The sequence below is a fragment of the Dicentrarchus labrax genome, unplaced genomic scaffold (assembly GCF_905237075.1).
Source record: "Dicentrarchus labrax unplaced genomic scaffold, dlabrax2021, whole genome shotgun sequence".
Lineage (NCBI taxonomy): Eukaryota > Metazoa > Chordata > Actinopteri > Moronidae > Dicentrarchus > Dicentrarchus labrax.
This window is the reverse complement of record NW_026136710.1, coordinates 21637407-21656693: the sequence shown is the minus strand read 5'-3', so window position 1 is coordinate 21656693 and position 19287 is coordinate 21637407. Positions and strand designations below refer to the sequence as shown.

General features: G+C 40.6%; 1 protein-coding gene across 3 annotated transcripts in view; it reads left to right on the top strand.

Annotated features, from left to right (window-relative positions):
* Positions 1–19287, top strand: part of LOC127370229 (WD repeat-containing protein 7) — a 119607-nt gene that overhangs the window by 19897 nt on the left and 80423 nt on the right. For all 3 annotated transcript variants that reach the window (XM_051412088.1, XM_051412089.1, XM_051412087.1), the window contains exons 14-18: positions 862–1057; positions 3985–4199; positions 13184–13417; positions 13549–13842; positions 14412–14608. In XM_051412088.1, coding sequence (XP_051268048.1) covers positions 862–1057; positions 3985–4199; positions 13184–13417; positions 13549–13842; positions 14412–14608 — 1136 coding nt within the window. The remainder of the gene's footprint in view (positions 1–861; positions 1058–3984; positions 4200–13183; positions 13418–13548; positions 13843–14411; positions 14609–19287) is intronic.

The window sequence follows — 19287 nt, the reverse complement described above, 5'->3', positions numbered from 1 at the left end:
TGCTTTAATTAATGTTTTTCATCTGCTCACTTTTGGACAATCAGTGAAACCTTAAACAGCAAACTGCCAGCCTACTGAGCATCAGCAGTGAGTTAATGTGTCTAAATGTGCCACTAACAGCAATGGTGTAGATCAGGGGTTTCAATCTCAGATTACCTCAGGGCCACTGCTGTATTGTCATCTCATAGGAGGACCACTTCAGCGTTTGAGTACAACAATAAAAGCACAATATCCTGAAAATATCTCCATTACAGATCCCTGGTATAGATTTTTTTGTGTAGCGACATATGGCCCTTGTACAAAACCACAAAAATACAACCTGGAGGAGATCCAGCAGGTTCCAGGTTGGAGTTTGATTAAAACTATGATTCTTATTTTTGGGAAGTGTCCATTTTTTGGCTAATTTGGAATTTAGTTTAAGGAAAATTTACAACTTCCCTACATTTCTTTATTCATTTATGTTCTTTTTTTTTTTTTTGCATTTTCAGCATTATTTTACAGATTAGAGTGAAGAGACAGACAGGAAACTGGGGTGAGAGAAGAGGGCATGACATGCCACCAAGGTCGCCAGCGAAATAGGCCTGCTTTTATGTAACTACTGGCTTTTGTTTGAGGAAATATGGTAGTGCCGAATAGTGGTTTTGGTAGTTTATTAATTAACAGGATGATAAAACTAGAAGGCACCAAAGTCAGAAACTGTCCGAGACACATGGATTGTTTTCTTGACTGCTAAACCTAACAAATATATTATTAGGATTCAGATTCAATAAGATTGAACTCAGTCTAGTCAGTGACCCTCCATGGTGTCCTCAGGTACAGTTCTTTGAGTCATCATTGTTTCCCGCTGTGTTTCCTCTGCAGACTCGGGTTCAGCACTGCGTCTGCTCGGTGGCCAGCGACCACTCCGTCGGCCTGCTCAGTCTCAGGGAGAGGAAGTGCATCATGCTGGCGTCGCGACACCTCTTCCCCATTCAGGTCATCAAGTGGCGTCCAGCAGACGACTACCTGGTGGTGGGATGCTCTGATGGCTCCGTCTACGTCTGGCAGATGGACACAGGTGAGAACTGGGCGACTGGAGCTCATTGGAGTTGTGTAAATGCTGATCCACTGGCAGGAGTTAAAACTTGTGATCGAGGGCAGCTGCTATTACAACTTTTCATTAATAAATGACAAGGTGGGCTGGAAAGCTCCAAAACAATCCAATCCCACAAATTCTTTGTCTAGATTGCAGGCATGTAAAATAGCCTCAAACATCCAGTTTCACTTTATCAGAAATTAGTTTTGACCCACGGCACAAAAAGCTCTGGGTTGTATCTGGGAAAACATGTTGCTACATTAAAGTTTGATGACCATGAAGCTATCCATGAACCTTTCTAAACTAATCACAGAGCAGAAAACTGTGTTTTTCATCAAATTTAATGGTGATAAATACACATTTTTATCACCATTAAAATCAGTATAAACCCATTAGGTTCACTACTTCTACCTACACCCAACAGACCCCCCTGTCAATGCTGCAGTGACTCTCTAATGCTACTTTAATGCTCCAAACATACCAAGTCTACTAAATATAGTCTCCATAAAGTGAATTAAAGTAACAGAAAAATTATATTTTAGAACTATCCAGAACAAACTCTGAAATCTAATGAGAGGTTGTGAGGTTTGGTACCATTGTGACTGTTCAGAAACCAAATCCAAGATCTGCGCTTGTATTAGTCAACCCACACTATAAACTAATCCAGGTTGTAGGTGAAGGTAAAATGAGCTGTCATTACAGTGGTGGCATCTGACTTGTGAACCTGCACAATAACACTGTAATGTTTCTAAGGAATTTTACTTTTTCACCAAATAACACTGCTGTATACCACTGCTAAAAATCTCTTACAGCCTGCTACATATTGGTAATGTAGACCTTGACATGCTTTTAAAATAGAGGTTAAAAACATATAACTTTTTAATGAAATTGCAGTTGTATTAGTTCACCAAACCACAACTTGCTGTACTGAGCTGTTATCAGCTGCTCCAACATTAAAGCAAAATCCACAATCCTCTCCTCCATAAAATCAATGTCACTTTCATTTTTCATGTTTCATCTCCACGCTTTCTACATTCTGAGCTTCTAAAGACGGATATCTTGGCTGAAACTCCACGTTTTACGTTTTAGTTTGATGATGTATTTCATCTGATTGCAAAGCAAGAGTTTATGAATTGCAACTTTGTTGACTTGCTGTATAATCATAAGCTAGTAAGTAATGCCACCTAGGGCTACACTGCATTTTCTGACTGTGGAGGTCGGGCAGAGGCAGTTATTTTTCCTAAAGCTTTGTCGAAATTAATTTCACAGTTTCACATTTACACAGTCTACCCAAATATCCAAGCTTTCAGCGTTAGTGAAGAAAAAAGTGTTGAATATGTTGAACTATTCCTTTAAACCTCATCCCCCTCCTCAGAGTCCTCTGCACCCTCTATCCTGTTTAGGCGTTACTATGACAACACAATCTGCAGTAAACATGTATGTGCATAGCACAGAGGTAAAATCAGCTTGAATGATGACTAGCCACTGGAAGACCAGGTAAGTGTGTGTGTGTGTGTGTGTGTGTGTGTGTGTGCGTGTGCGTGTGATGGCGACCTGAATGAGCTGTAGTGCTGGGAGATTGCAGGGTAGCTAAGTGTGAAATTAAGGAAGGTGTGTGTGTGCTCAGGCGTTGGACATGTAATAGGGCCATGGCTCACAGGCCCCTTCATCACACACACACACACACACACACACACACACACACACAGGTACAATGGTACCACTTCTCCTCTCACTCAATAACAGAGCCAATACTGATGTCAGCTCAGTCTGCAGCTAATGATGTCTCCCTAAACCCCCCTCTCTTTCTGTAAAGGTAGAGAATTGTTGCAGTTAGATGGAGAAGACTCTATCTGTGACCTGAATCAAATTCATGGGACAATAGATGATGATACTGAGTATGGAGACAAACTGAGTGGGAAACTGTGTAAAAGACAGAGAGAGAGATTAGAAGATTGATATAAATAGAAGGAGAGTGCAAGGACAGGAAGAGAAAGATTGATAGGAATAGAGCACGCACAGTGGGAGGCTGAGATAAAACTAGTCTGATTACACTCTGCTTACCCTGGTTCTCTACAGGGCCAAAAGTATGTAGACACACAACATTATAGCCAAAACCATGGGCATTAACACTAATGAACAGTCTCCATTATTCTGCTGTCAGGATTTCAACCAGAAGCCTTAATTGTTTAGTTTTGGTTTTATGCTGTAAGTGAAGCCAAAGACGAGCCTAGCACATTGCACATCTAAGAACAGGAAAGAAGAAAGTTCACAGAGGTTCTGGCCGAGGCTTGCTCAACTGCTTTTTTGGTCACAGAGCAAAAAGGGGCGGGATTTAGGAATAAGATTCCAACCGACCAACAGTCCTGTCCAGTCCAGAATCTTTAGCTGCTCTTATTTTATTTAATCACAACAGCCAGACATATCAGAAGTGAACCAACCAAGAAAGGCCACATCATGAAGTTGTGTTTGTTACATTTATTTTGATTATACGTAGATTTTAGGTGATACCGTCCTACCATAATCAGGGTAGTAGTTGATGAGATATGTGATATTAATGTCACAAGTTGACATTCTAGCCTGAGGGTGGTGTTTGCTGAAAGGTCATGGAGTGTCCAAAATTAAAATAAAGATTTCATCTGGGGAGCAGGAATGTGATCAATAAACTTAATCTGAAGCTGCCCGATAGATTTTTCTTGTGCCTAAGTGAAAATATGTCCTGATGGTGGCACCAGCGAAAAAGGTCAGGAGGTCTTCAATATCATTAAGATTTATTCTTTTGGGACCAAGAGTATCTTGGGAAATACTATGTGTATATGGACAGTAGTTGTTTACTTTCTCTTGACCAAATAGTTGATTCCTTGTATAGAGGGTTTGATAAAGGTTTGTTCACTTGTTTGTGTTTTCAGGAGCCTTGGACCGCTGTGTGATGGGTATAACGGCAGTAGAGATCCTGAACGCCTGTGACGAGCTGGCTCCGGCCACTGTGGACGCTCTGAGCCACTCAGCTGTGAACCTGAAGCAGGCGATGACTCGCCGCAGCCTGGCAGCACTGAAGAACATGGCCCAGCACAAACTGCAGACACTCGCCACCAACCTGCTGGCTGCAGACAACGCTGACAAGGTACAAACGGCTAACAGTCACACTAAGAGGAAGGGAAGCTTTGTTTGGGAAATGACTTCAGCTATGTGCACTACTGCTGGAGCATTAATGGAGTAGTCAATCAACAGAAAATGAATCACCAATCATTTTGCTGGCCTAAAGGCTCTGTAAGGCTGTTACAGCAGTACTTTGAGCTGGATGCAGACATCAGCATCTTGACACACTCACAGTCATCACTACATTAGATTAGTGTGTTAGTACACTTAACCTGTGCTTTCACACCTAACCTTTTTGCTTCAACAAACTGAGCTCTGTTTATGTTGGCTGGTTTGAAAGCTGTCAGCTTAAAGCTGCATTAGGTAACTTTTACAAAACGGACTTTTTTCACTTTGTTCTGACAGAGTGACCGTGAGACAGCTGAGAAAGGCGCTTTGGGTCAGAAGCTTGAAGATAGCTGATTGTTGAGTCTCATTCCCAGGGACCCAAAGCGTCATTGATGCCCTGGGACTGAGACTCAACAATCAGCTATCTTTCTTGGCTCTGATTGGTTGTTTTCATTCAGGCCCGTGAATTCTTGCAAATACCATTAGGAGCACTAGGAGGAGCCAGAGACGAACCTAATCAGTTCACAGATTATCAGTCTCATGTACTACTGTCAGGATATAGTTAAGGTTTCAGCAAATGTGACAAAAGATTGTTTTTTATAAAAATGACCTACTGCAGCTTTAACTCTGGTGTAGACTAAACTAAGCTGCAACAGGAACACCTGAAAAGGTGGCTCTTTGTCTGATCTGGTTTATTTGTGGTGTGAATGCAAAGCAGTGTGTGTGATGGTAGATATTGTGTTTGATTTTGCAACAATATTACAGAACAAGATGCCTCTTTTTCATCCTGTTTCTACCAGTTTGTCATTATTAATTATAGCTGTCACGACTAATAATAATCATAATGAAGTATTTCTTTGTGAGCTCTATAGATAGATAAAGATAGCTGAATAAACTCATAAGGAGTGCTTTATGACCTGCTGTCTGATTTCTTTTGTGGGTCCATGTAGCACTGATGATGCCAAATGACATCACCAAAACTGGCCAATGAATGTGTTACCTCAGTCTGTGAATTCATGTTTGCAGCTCTTGGTTTGTTTGCAATGAATCAGTTTGAACATGAACTAGAAAAGAAGTAAAAGGCAGAATTTATTAAATTTTGCTCTGAAAGAGACCAAAGAAGTTTTCATCATAGTTTTCCAGCCTCAGTCCAGTGTGGTGCTGCTCATTCCTGACGATAATTATCAAATAATATAAAGGCATGTGAAAAAGAATGATATCATATTTTTTTTGCCATAACTTTTTTGCTGCTGTAAAATCTGACTTATGATATCTTTTTGATCAACCTTGAATAAAACAAAACAAAAAAATAGACGTCAGCAGTCCCTAAGGCTGCAGGCTGAAGAATTTTTTGTCAGATGTCTGCTGACTTCTAATGTTGAGCTTGAATTGATTCAGATCTGATCTCTGTGAAGTTCAGATGTCTCTTCCTCCTCATGTTCTTTCTTTTCTCTTTTTCTCGCTCTTGGTGGCATTCATCAAAAAACAGACACGCAATACTTTTTAATCACACACACACACACACACACACACAGACCGGTCATCTCGGTCAGATAGCTGGCTAAAGTCACACACCAATTAAAACTCTGCTGGAGACGAACCAAAGGTCAACACTACAGCCTCTGTGAGAGAGAGAGAAGGAGAGAAAGAGAGAGAGAAAAAGAGAAAGAGAAAGACCACTGGTGTCTCCCAGGGAAGGATGAACTATCTTAAATGTCAAAATGGTAGAAAAAAACAGAAGTGCAGTGTTTCTTTTCTCTGAGCTGGACTTTCCAGAGAGCAGATGTAGTGGTTTAAAGGAGAAATCCACACAAATGGAAAGATAGGTGAGCCACTGTTGCAGAATGGGCTCCATTACTCAGTTTTTTTTCTCCCCCCTCATTAAATACTTCTAGAAAATCCCCAAAAATTATTGCTCAAAATTCATTGTAGTTATTATTATACTGCAGTTTAATGTGAACTTTTTAAACAGATTAATTTATTATTTTTTCTCGGTTTGTGTTTGACCTGTGTACTTACTTGGTCAAAATTATAATGATCAAAAAGACAGATGTACGTTTTATTTTTTTTCTCCAGTGAGAGCGCCCCCTACATTATTGTTCTCCAGCACGTTCTGAAATGACGTGAGCAAAGGAAATCAATGCTAATGTTACTAGTTAGTGACATTCTCCAGTCAGATGTCAGTTCACCTTCGTCCTGAGAAAACCCCTCTCGGAGGCTCGAAGGCTTTCTCCATACATTATACATAGTATGTCCAAGGACAGTTTAAAACTCTTGGAAAATGGAAAACTATGCTCAATCATTGAATTTCAGTTTGACTTTAGTAACAGATGGAATGACTCTGTAATGTGAAAGGTTCTGCTCAGCTGCAGCGTGCACAGTGTTGTCACTGGTGGTGGGAAGCTACACAAATCTGGGGTAAAAGAAAAATATCAAACAATATGGTAATATTTTATTTTGTGATATTGTATCGATTCCTAAGAGATTTTTGTGGTGAAACCCCCAACTGCTAGCTAGCAGTGTTGTAAACTGAGGGCTGTGATAAATACAAATGCAGATCCCACTGTCCTGTTTATATGAAAATAAAAGCTCCACAACAGTGGGATCTGCATTTGTTTTTGTCACAGTCACTGTAATATCCAACATCACATTCCTCAGTTTACATTTACACTGCTATCGGGCATTTGGGGGGTTCAAACCCAATTGATACAATATCACTAAACAAAAACTGTGATATTTTAAATATTTTCTTACACCCCTAGAATGAATTATTTTTCACAGACCTTTTTAGAATTGCAGTAATAATCTGTAAAAAAACACTTTTTTGAACAAGACCATTCATAATCCTAATGTAGAAGGAATGACTCAAATCAGTTGCTTCAGTATTCACACAGGTTTGACAGTTTCACAGTTGTCATAAATCCGCCTTCAGATTGCTGCTCAGACTGCAGTATGTGGAGCGGTTTGTCTGTGCTGACCCCTCAGAGGATCAGAGGTTCACTTGTCAGACTCAGATGATCTGATCTGCCCTGACCGAGTAAACCCCACCCACCTGGGCCTCCCAGCACAGAAAACAAACGCCATGAATTATTTAGTGCCTGAACAGCGTTTAGTTGAGCTGCTGGTACAGTTTGACTTTTACAGTTTTGACTCTGAAGCCATTTAGCTCGGCATCCCCTCTCCTCCTTTGTTTGTCCTTTTTCTTCTCTTCCCTTCCAGCAGATAACCTTTGTGTTGTTTCTTTTCCCCCCTCCGTGTGTCGGTTTTATTGTAGGTGTCTCCCGGGTTTTTCCTGCCATAACTGTCCATAATCACAGCTCTTTTTCTGAAAAGGCCAACACACAACAGCTGCAATCTTCTCTCCCCGTTCTATCAGAAATACATCACTGTTGTTCTCTGTTCTGCCTCCCACCTCCGTGTCATTTCTCTCTCATATCCACTCAAATCATGGGTCAAAACCACCCACTCTCCCGGTGTGTGTGAGAGTGTGTACTCCCCTGATGTGTGTAATGACAGATAATGACCATGAAATGTCAGACTATCAACCCAAACATTACACCCAGCCGGCTCCGAGCCTTCATCTGTCTGTGTGTTTGTGTGTGTTGACAGCTGATGTTTGTTGTTGTTCGGGTTGTCCGTTTGTGTGTGAGGAAGTCGATGCGTGACTTTGGGTTTGTCCTCTGGCAGGTGTGCTGAACCTGCTGATCTGTGAATGTGTTTGTCATATGGAAAAAGCAGAGCTGCCAAAACTGAATCGACTAAAAATGCCAACTATTTCTGCTTTCCTTATGTCAAATGTGAGGATTTACAATTTTTCTGTTGTGTATAACTGTAAACTGAGCATCTTCAGGTTTTGGAATGTTGCTCGGTTAGACATTTGGAAACACTCAGAGGTTTCGTTAGACTCTCCTGTCCATCATTACAACAGGGTTGTAAAATATTTTTGTGTATGTGAAGTGTCCTAGCAAAGCGCTCTATAAATAAAATGTATTAACATTATTATTATTATTATCATAATCTATTTACCTGTCATTGTCATTTTTGAATGATTATGAGATATATAGCCTTTTTCAAAAACAACTCGATCACAAAAACATTGTACATTTTATACAGAAGTAACCCGGTAGTTCCTCCTGCCTTCCTTGCTGCCACTTGCTTCACCCGTAACATCAGCTGCCACTGCGCTCTGTATACAACATGATGATGATTATGATGAAGATCATTAGGCTGTTTTGGTGGTGCACTACATACAGTGTGTAATGCTCGTGTATGTGGTGGCGTTGCTGACGACAATAGGACATATAACATGATTAACAGGTTTAAGGTTGTTTGTTATTTGGCCTTAAAATCACGTCATATTTATTTTAAGTGTAATCATGTTTATCAAAGCTTAGATTTCCTTTTATTTAAAGTATTGATTGCTTCGTACTTTCACATGACTTTATTCCCTTATGTGTCTGTCTACCTGGTGTCCTTTAGACCATATTCTAAAGGTACCATAGGTAAAGTGTGCAGATTTTCTTCTTGTATGTATTCAGTGTTTGTGCATCTGATGTCTCAGAGAGAGAGAGAGAGAGAGAGAGAGAGAGAGAGAGAGAGAGAGAGAGAGAGAGAGAGAGAGAGAGAGAGAGAGAGAGAGAGAGATGTTTTGGACTCCAGTGGTGTTTGCCAGAAGGGCCCTGCAGGACAATGACCTTTAGACCTACTGCCCAGGAGCTATAGGACACTGTGTGTGTGGGGGTGTGTGCATAGATAAGAAATATAAATGAAATGTCAGTTTTTCAAAGGCAGAGTAGAGACAAATCTACTGTCTACTGTCTGAGACCTCTCTCTGTTTGCAACCTACTGCACAAAGGAAATCTCAAGAGAAATTGTTCAAAATCTTAGAATTTATTTAGTCTGAAAATTCACATTGCCATCCAAACCAAACATGGCCTGTTAGGAAACATAGAATATCAGCTCAAGCACAAAACATGTTTATTATTGCCTGTGTGTAATGTGGCTGTTAGCCTTTAGATGGCAGTGTTCATCCACCAAAACAACACACACAGGCATCCAAACACCCCGGCACAGACACTGAAACATGGGGATGAGGCACACATGTCATGCTTTTGCCGGGTAGAATCCACGACATCTAACATAACAGGAACTATACTGTCTGTGATTAGAGGCCAGTTGGATGTGTAACATGTCAGCTCACTAATTGTATTCATCACAGTGCAGACTAGGACTGCAACTAACGACTATTGTCATTATTAATGAATCTGTTGATCATTCAGAAAATATTCACATTTAAGAAGCTGAAATGAAAGAATTTGGACGTTTTTTTCTGTAAAAAATGATTAAAAATGATTAATCAAATCTAAATAGCTGGCAATTAATGTAATAATTAATCAAGTAATGGTTAAAGCTCAAGTGCAGACGCAGTCTTTGTGGGGATGATTTGAGCTGGAATCAAACAGCTCTTGGAATGAAACCATAAATAAAGTCTCAACAGTGCTGTAGCTGCAATTACACACACGTTTACTCTTGGTACACGCATGAATGTACATGCATTTGCTGTCAGCTGACTTTTTTCATCCCTCATTCACACACACGCACACACACACGAACACACACACGAACACAGAGCGACATAGAGGAGCAGCATTACAGCTTTGACAGGAAAGTCTTCCCTGAGGTAGGTAGTGTGTGTGTGTGTGTGTGTGTGTGTGTGTGTGTGTGTGTGTGTGTGTGTGTGTGTGTGTGTGTGTGTGTGTGTGTGTGTGTGTGTGTGTGTGTGTGTCTCCCAGCTGCAGGTGTATTGTGTCTCTCGGTCAGTGAGGAGTCTCCACAGCTAATTATTGTTCTCTCCCACAGAGTCACATCCAATTCAATTCCATGAGCTTTAATGGCATGAAAGGTTAAAAACAGTGATTCCACAACCAGAAAGCCCAGCACAGAGAAATATTCATGATTTGATTAGCAACAATAATAACAATATGGAGAAGACACCTAAATCTGGTGCATTTCCAGACATACAGAAACACACATTAGAACAACTGCAGAAAATGTAACTAATGTCTCAAATATTAACGTGCTTTATTGTTTTGACCAGAGTCTGGTAGTGTAATGCTAAAGCAGCAGGTCTACAGTGTGAACAAATATAGTGCCAAAACAATTGGTCATTTGATTGATTGCCCTGAGTTATTTATCAAACCACAATAGAAAACATCCTCAGGTTCAAGCTTCTCCACTGTGAGTATTTGCTGCTGTTTTCCGTCTTATGGCATTATAAAGTGAATATCTGTTTTGGAGTGTTGGTCAGAAAAAAGCATTTGTCAAATGTCATGTTTTGTTTAATGGTAAAACATAACATGTTGCAACACAACAGGTAAAAACACAGAGGCAAACACAACAGAATGTCCATTTGACAATTAAAACACAGCCATGCTGACGCTGTGCGTTGTAATTGATCTTGTATGTTGTGTTAACTCGCGCTGCATGTTTTAATCAGCCTTTCTGCTCACACTGTACAGATCAATACACCCTTTTCACAGCAGCCATTTTCACATGAAATAGTAGAGTAATCACTGGTGTTATCAGTGACACTTATTATGGTTCCATTCCATTTAGTGTAGCAGGGCCTTTACCAGTGAGCCAACACCCACAATAGCAGCAGCTTGACTGAATGGAACAGAGCCTTAATTATCTGGCAACACTACTATTTCATGTTAAAGTAGCTGCTGTGAAAAAGGTCTGTTGGTCACAGCGTGGAGCTCACCCTGAACGTAGTCATGGAACCACCAGTCAGTTTTGTCTTGTGATGATTCCCATAATGTTTATTCTAGGGCTGTCCCTGACTCAAAATGTTCATAGTCGACTAACAGTCGTTAAATAAAGCCGATAGTTGACAAGTCGCTGCACGTTTATGATATGAATTAATGATTTAAATATATAGATTTTAACAGCTACCTGTTAAATGATAATGGAAAAAGCGGTAATGATTCTGAATGTCTCGGAACAACCAGCAAGGCTGTACATTTAGTTCAATTATTTCAACACAGAATAACAACACACAAGCCTCGTTGTTGAAAACACGGAATGAATAACTTCACTAAAACAAATATTGGCGGACTTATTGATACAATTATCCCACTTAATGATTATCCCAATAATGAACAAATTGTTGTTTTTTCATTGCAAGACACGATTATATCGTATATCGTCCTATCCCTATTCAGATAAGATGCGTCCTCGGCAATGTTGTTAAAAAGGTTACTCTATTCTACTCTGCATCAAAAGTAAGAATATGGAGCCTCTGATGGCTGGAAGATGTAGACAGTATGGTGTCTGCTTTAGTGTCAAGAGTACAGTTTTCGCCACAACATGTAAAATACTAAAATTAGAACAAGCTCAGAGTTTACAGCGGCCCTTTGACAGCAGCCATGAGGGAAATCAGACAGTGGGGCTGTTCACACTGCAGACAGCCGGCCCAGAGTGGCAGAAATTCAACCAGTTCCAAGAACCAGATAATTGATCGTTCAGGCAATTAATCTTGTGTCGTGACCCTTTTCAAACTGCACGTCAAATGACAAATGCTTTGGTAGAAATTAGTTGAGGGTTAAAATAATCTGCCCGGCCTAAGACTTAACTAAACACATCACTCCTCATGCAGAAGTGGGTGGTTTGTAGAGTTAACAAAAAATGGAAAATCCCTCATGAGATTCATGCCCATTAAAATCTGCTTTTGCCATTCTTTCCCTTGATTTCCTCTTGTCATTCTTCCCTTAATGACTCCCCCCTCCCTCAGAGTCAGACTCTAACAGGATCACCGTTGTCTGATTGCAGTCATCAGGTCATTAGCATGTAAACAAACAGCACTGTTCTGCATACGGCTCCACGCAGGTGTCTCTGCTAATACAATTAAAATCGAGCAGTGTGTTAGTATTGGTGGCAATTACAGCTAATGCTGTGTGTGTGTATTTGCTGTGTATCTGTATCTGAATGATAGTTTGTGTTTAAAGGGATCAGTTAATGATTTAAATCATTATTCTATTCATTTTGTTCAGTCCAGGTTGGATTTTTGTTGAAGATCTCTGACGTGGTTATTAAAGCTTCACTAATCATTATTATTGTTAAGCCATGTTATTATAGTTCGTATAATATAATCCACATTATTTTATGACTGTTTCTAAATAAACTATAAATATAAATATACTGTATCGCTGGTAGTCGGACATTTCTTGTTATTTATCGACTGACACATACGTAGATACTGACATAGAGAGGTAGACAAAAAAAAACGATCTTGTTGAATTATGGGAACTGTAGGATTCAGAGCTTGAGCCTTATTAGGGACTAACAGTTAGAATATCTCAGCCTGTGCTGTGTTAGTTTTAACTTTTAATTTTTAAAATGTCTCTAACAAGTCCCTCTTTCATGTCCAGTACTACATCACTGGAGGACCTCCTTATAGTCATGGTACCTGTTTGAGTCCTGCCCATGTGTAGACTTTGCCTTAGGCCTAAATATTCAATTTCAGAATGAGTACAGATGACACTGGCTAACCACTGTGTGTAGGATTTGAAAATTGAATAAAGTGGATCAGTTTTCACTGAGGTTGTTTCTACAAAGAAAAATTTAATGACATCTGAATAGATGCTTAGAAATTCTACACATAGTGACTTTAATATGTTGCTAGTCACAAGGAAGGACATATGGACTGTGACTGTCCGGTCAGGTGACAGATTGAACATGTCCCCAGAGGGAGCTCTGCCATCTGACTCTCATGAATCTTGACATTTTCCTTTCTCTGCAGGAACAAGGCACACTGTGGTTGTTTCTGTGTTGGAAACACCGACTGAGTAACATTCATCGCTGCTTCCTTTAAAGTCTTCTTTAAAATTCTCTCTCCTCCAGGGCAACTTGCCGAAATACTCCCATAATGCCCTGGTGGTCCAGGCAATGAAGACCAACCTGACGGACCCTGACATGCACGTGTTGTTCTTTGACGTGGAGGCGGTGATCATCCAGCTGCTGACAGAGGAAGCCCAGAGACCCAACCCCACGCTGGTGTCTCCAGAGACGCTGCAGAAGAGCCAGGCCGGGGCTGACAAGGGGGGGTCCTTCCTGGCAAACAAGATCTTCAAACAGGTCAGTAGACAGTCCTAAACTATCAAAATCAGTGTGTATTGAATAATGGCGTGTCTTTTATCTCATTCTTGTGCTGTTCATTTACTATTTTATTTGAGCTTTTTAATGAGATGATCTCCTGTCCGAACCAGGTGAAAGAGACAATGAAGGAGACCATCAAGGAGCACCTGTTGGACGAAGACGAGGAGGAGGAGGAGGAGATGAGGAGGCGAGAGGAGAAGTCCAAGTCTCTGAGTCTGCTGGAGTACAACCTGACCATGGACACGGCCAAACTCTTCATGTCCTGCCTGCACGCCTGGGGTCTCAACGAACAGCTGGACGGCATCTGTCTGGAGCGGCTGGGCATGCTCAGACCGCACTGCCCCATCTCCTTCGGCCTGATCTCCAGGGGAGGACACATGTCCCTCATGCTGCCCACCTTCAAGGTACTTGTCTGGTAATGAAATGAGTAGATGGGATCTTATTATCTTCATATACATTTTTATATTCCATCACATTCTCCCACAATATTATTATTATTATTATTTCTAGTGTTTGTGTTAATTTATTCATATAGCACAAAGTTACAAAGTGCTTCACTTCAAATAATGGAATAATAAAACGGTAACACAGGTAGGATGAGAATAAATAAAGCTGCTTCCTTCTCTGAACGATCACAGAGCAACTGCAGACATGTCAGTAACAGCAGTATCAGGAAGTGATTGACGGTTCTGTAGCACCTTTATGGAGCGAGTGTCATAAACTACTTCACCAGTCAATAAAGACAACAGATCGCCAACAGATAACAAACAGACGATACAGAGAGCGTAGGGTGTGTCTGTAGAAAAGATAAAAACTGATATCAGTGAAGTGGGAGCTGGCCTGCAAACACATGATACAGAATATAGTGTCTGAGCTGAGTAAAACGCACAACAAGGCCACTCATGTTGACTCTCTTAAACCATGCACTAGTATTTCCCATGTCCCTTGTTCATTTTCTGCCTCCTTTTCCCAGGAGTCCTTGCTGCGACAGTTGTCCCTTGCGACGGGTCTGAAGCTGACCCTGTCGGACATCGTGGGGAAGGGGACGTACGGGGTGTCGAGGGCCGTCACCACACAGCACCTCCTGTCTGTGATTTCACTGGCCAACACTCTGATGGGCATGACCAACGCCACCTTCGTCGGAGAGCACATGAAGAAAGCACCAGCCAGGTAGCAGACGTGAATGTGTTTTGAATATGCTTTCGTATATTGTTTTTTGTTATCTTGTAGTTTTATTGTGAAGAAGGGAAAAAAAAATGTTTTCCAAGAGTTGGTGGAGACCAAAACACAACCTCAATGGGATGATACTGTGTGCTGGATGTGGAAGTAGGCTGCTGTTTGCTAACACAACAACTTTAAAATGCGATAATTATCAGAGGGTCCTTTTTTTTAATTGTTGTGGAGCAAAAAAAAAAAACACCCTTTCAAAATACAAAACACACTCAACTGACCCTCAGACCTCTGAGCTGATGTGCACTGTGTGAAAACTTTGCATCAGTTTTTGAGACTAGTTGACATCAGTCAATCAATCAATCAATGAAATCAGTCCACATAGCTTCTGAATCTCTGGAGCGCTGCCCACAGAAACAGAACCATGCAATGGGGATGATCATAAATTAACTATTAAATTCAAATATTAGTGGATGTCTTATCCACAGCATCTTTAAGATATCAAAAAGAAAATATAAAGCTGAACACAACATATCTGGATTCTCCAGGCAGAAAAACACAACCCGATCCGTCATCAGTGATTCCAGCTGAAAAACAAAATAACAACCCAAACAAGCTAGAACAGAAGCACAATTCAAAGCACAGACACACAGACGCTGTTCACATACACAATGATACCAGCAGCACCTAAAGTTCAACTACTGTCAAATCTGTGTGTGTGTGTGTGTGTGTGTGTGTGTGTGTGAGAGAAGCTGATTGTTTAGTCTGTCTGAGCTCTCATTGTGCTGTGAAAGATTTAACACGGAGGTCGAGGTCCTGCTGCTGTAACACCAACATAACATTTCATCATTTCCCTGCACAGAATAACCCTGGAGGGAGGGAGAGAGAGAGAGAGAGAGAGACCTCTGATATTTATTTTATTTCACCTGTTTTCAGTCTTTTTCTGTTTATTAACTTCATTGAATAAAATAGTATATATATGCAATAACTGCCGCTGTAGTTTAGCCTCCAACCTTTCAGTAATCAAGTTCATTTTATGCAGTAGCTTAAAAAGCCACTCAAACATCTGGTAAAGTTATGGTGAAATGAGTACAGGTTGGATAGAATTTGTGTTCCTCAGTGGAGTCTTGTCTTACATCAGTGATTAACAGGACCCAAAGACTATAATAAGAGCTGTGCCGTTAGAGCCAGATATGGTCAAAAATATCCTCAACTCAAATCTGATCTTTTTAGTGTCGGATACCAGAGCTGGACTCTTTTTAAAGAGCAACTAAATAATATTTTTGCATAATCACATTCACATTGATAGCATGCTATGTGATATCTTTTTCTGCCCGAAACTATCTTCCGTCTGTATGCTTTTATTTGAATATTATGTTCAGCTGAAAACCTTGATGAAGACTTCTTGAAGACTATATCTTACATCGATTTCTGCGCCAAGTATAAAACACTGGCTCAACTGTAGCTTCAGTTTGTTCCTATAATACATAGCTGCTGTTAACCTTAGTGAAACACTTCCAACGCCGGTGGACAGATGATGTCGTACATGAATGAGATTTATTCATCTTCAGTGGCAGTGAAGACGACACATGGGCCAACCGATAACTGTGCTGTATTTAGAGCATAACCAGATATTTAGGGCCTACGAACAGTAGCTGTGATGAACAGCAGGGCTATGACTATGTATTGACACTCCTTCACAAACACCCAAGAGCTTCTTTTATTAGAGCTGCTAGGTCACCTACAGCACAGTGACTCTTTCAAAGGGCCATAAACGTGCTTCTAGGGACTGTCAAAGCTCCACCGGACTCCCTGTCTTTCCAGCACAGACACGGGGAGTCTGACAGTAGCTGGTCATTAGCTCTGACTGCCAGCTCTACTGTATGTCATTGTCCACGCTACACTGAGCTGGGGTCAGTTGGTCTCCCCCAATTTCCCCTGACCCACCACGTCACTCACTACGTAGCCTCCTACAGTCGCTGCTCCCCCACTCCTCTGTTGCATTTTTTAAATATGCTGGGAGGGACGGTTATAGCAACATTTTAGGGTGTAGTTAGCCTATTGTAATTAGTAATCTTTTGGGGCAAGTTTAAGTCAAGTCTCAAGTTAATTGAGTCCAAGTCCAAAATCAGTCTCAATTCAAATATTAAGTCCCTTGAGTGCAAATCCAACTTACATCTCAACTCAATGGAGACATGTCCAAGTCAAGTTTTAAGTCAAATCTGGAGACTTGACTTGGACTGAAGGCAAGTCTAAATCGAGCCCCAAGTCAAGTCTTAAGTCAGTTGAGTCAAGCCCAAGTCAAGTCTCAACTTAATACAGATGAGTCCAAATCTTGAGTTTTGTCAAAACCAAATCTCAAGTTCTTGAGTGCAAATACATTTTACATCTCAAGTCTTGTCAAAGCCAGTCTCAGTTAAGTCCAAGTCCCAAGTCAACAAATCAACAAGTCTCTCAAGTAAGTAAAATCTCAAGTGCTTGAGGGCCTATGTCAAGTCTCAAGTCAAATATGAGGTCCTTTAAGGCATGTCCTTGAGAATAAGTCCAATTATAATATAAAGTCAAGTTTAAATGAAGTTTTAAGCCTTTCCAAAGCCAGTCTCAAGTCAAGTCCAAAGTCATGATGAACAGGAAATGGCAGTTAAAACATCAGAAACGATGAGCAGGAGTACGAAAACACCGCACAGCCCAAGTTTTTCAAAGCTGTCTATTCCTCTCTTACAAAGAACTCTTCTTCTGTGGTATGTCCAGATCAGAGAGGGTGATTGTGCAGCTACAGACAGAAGCTGAAGACTTCTTTTATGAAACTCAAACAAGGATCTTCACTCTTGCTGTCTCCACTTCCACACCCCAAACCAGCGGTTGTGAATATTTGAACGTGTTTGGGTTTTTGGCTTTTTCATGTTCCCCATCTTACATTTATGACAGCAGAAAAGCTTCCTCACTGTGTGTTGGAGTTTGAAAAGAAGTGCCCCTTAACTCTTAGTGTTTTAGTATTTCATCACAACAATCACAACAGCAGTCCCTTCACCATCTCTGGCTGACGGATTGAGCTTCTCTGTGGGACAAGTCCTGGAAGTCCTCCTTTTGGGAAACTGACCTAGACAAGAATAAACATGAAAAATACAAAAACCCTTTACATTTGCCTGGCCCTTGTTTCCTTTCCTAACCTCGGTCTTTAAAAATAGTTATATCAAGCCCCTTCTTCCCCATAACATATTTAGAATGCAATGCATCTTTTTCTCTCTGTTTCGGGGAGATTTTTTTTTTTTTCTCTTGGTCAAGTGCCTTGTCCATAGAATTATAGTTAGCATTTAGCTGCAAATTTCTGCTTGCAGAGCAAGCAAGGACAGTTTCAGATTGAAGATAGACTGAAAGATAGGACAGGAGGACTCATTTAAAGACCCATAATCTACACACGTCCATATGGGTTGATTTTCACTTTCCAATAAATAAGTACACCACGTGTCTGCGTCCCACAATTCCATGTTAATGTTTAGGTTTGACTCGTGGGTAGAAAAAAACAAGATTTTGTAGCTCTTGCAGCTGAACATCCAATCACACCTGAGGCACACTTATACTCTGTAGAGAATTTCGAAGAGAGATTTGTTTTCCTTTGGTTTGAATTGAATCAACTGAAATGGTTGGATTTATATGGATTTAGATTTTATTTAGATAACAGTCCTAAACCCCATTTTCCAGTTTGTACACACATTACACATGCAGATACAAAAAGCAGCACTCTGATAACATCACAAGCTGTAGTGACAAGCCACATAGTGAATTTATTTAGCCTGATGAAGTGTGATATAAAATATAGTTCACATAAACACATTACAAATTACATTTGGTGACCTGCCATAATTCAAAAGCCAACTGTAGTTTCTTCAATGTAAAAATGGTCTCTAAAAATCCACTGCAGCTCAGCCAGGAATCACTCGCTGTGGACATGACTTTAGAAGATACCCTCTTGACTTCCAACTCAAACTCCTGAAGCCACATATTAGCTTCAGCTGCCATTAGAGTCATATACAGAGGTGTGAAAAAGTATTTGCCCACTTTCTGATTTCTTATTTTTTTGCATATTTGTCACACTTAAATGTTTCACATCATCAAACAAATTTTAATATTAGACAAAGATAACCCGAGTAAATACAAAATGCAGTTTTTAAATGATGATTTTATTTATTAAGGGAAGAAAGATATCCAAACCTACCTGGCCCTATGTGAAAAAGTAATTGCCCCCTAAACCTAAAAACTAGTTGTGCCACCCTTTGGCAGTAACAACTGCAATCAAGCATTTGCGATAACTGGCAATAAGTCTTTCACATTGCTATGGAGGAATTTTGGCCCACTCTTCTTTGCAGAATTGTTTTAATTCAGCCACATTGGAGGGTTTTTGAGCATGAACAGCCTGTTTAAGGTCATGCCACAGCATCTCAATCAGATTTAAGTCCGGACTTTGACTAGGCCACTCCAAAACCTTCATTTTGTTTTTTTTAAGCCATTCAGAGGTGGACCTGCTGGTGTGTTTTGGATCATTGTCTTGCTGCATAACCCAAGTGTGCTTGTTCTGGGTTCTTATGTGACCTCCCGGTTCAGTCGTTGATGCACTCCGGCCACCCCTGTTTTTTCCATATGTGGATAATGGCTAACGTGGTTCGCTGGAGTTCCCAAGC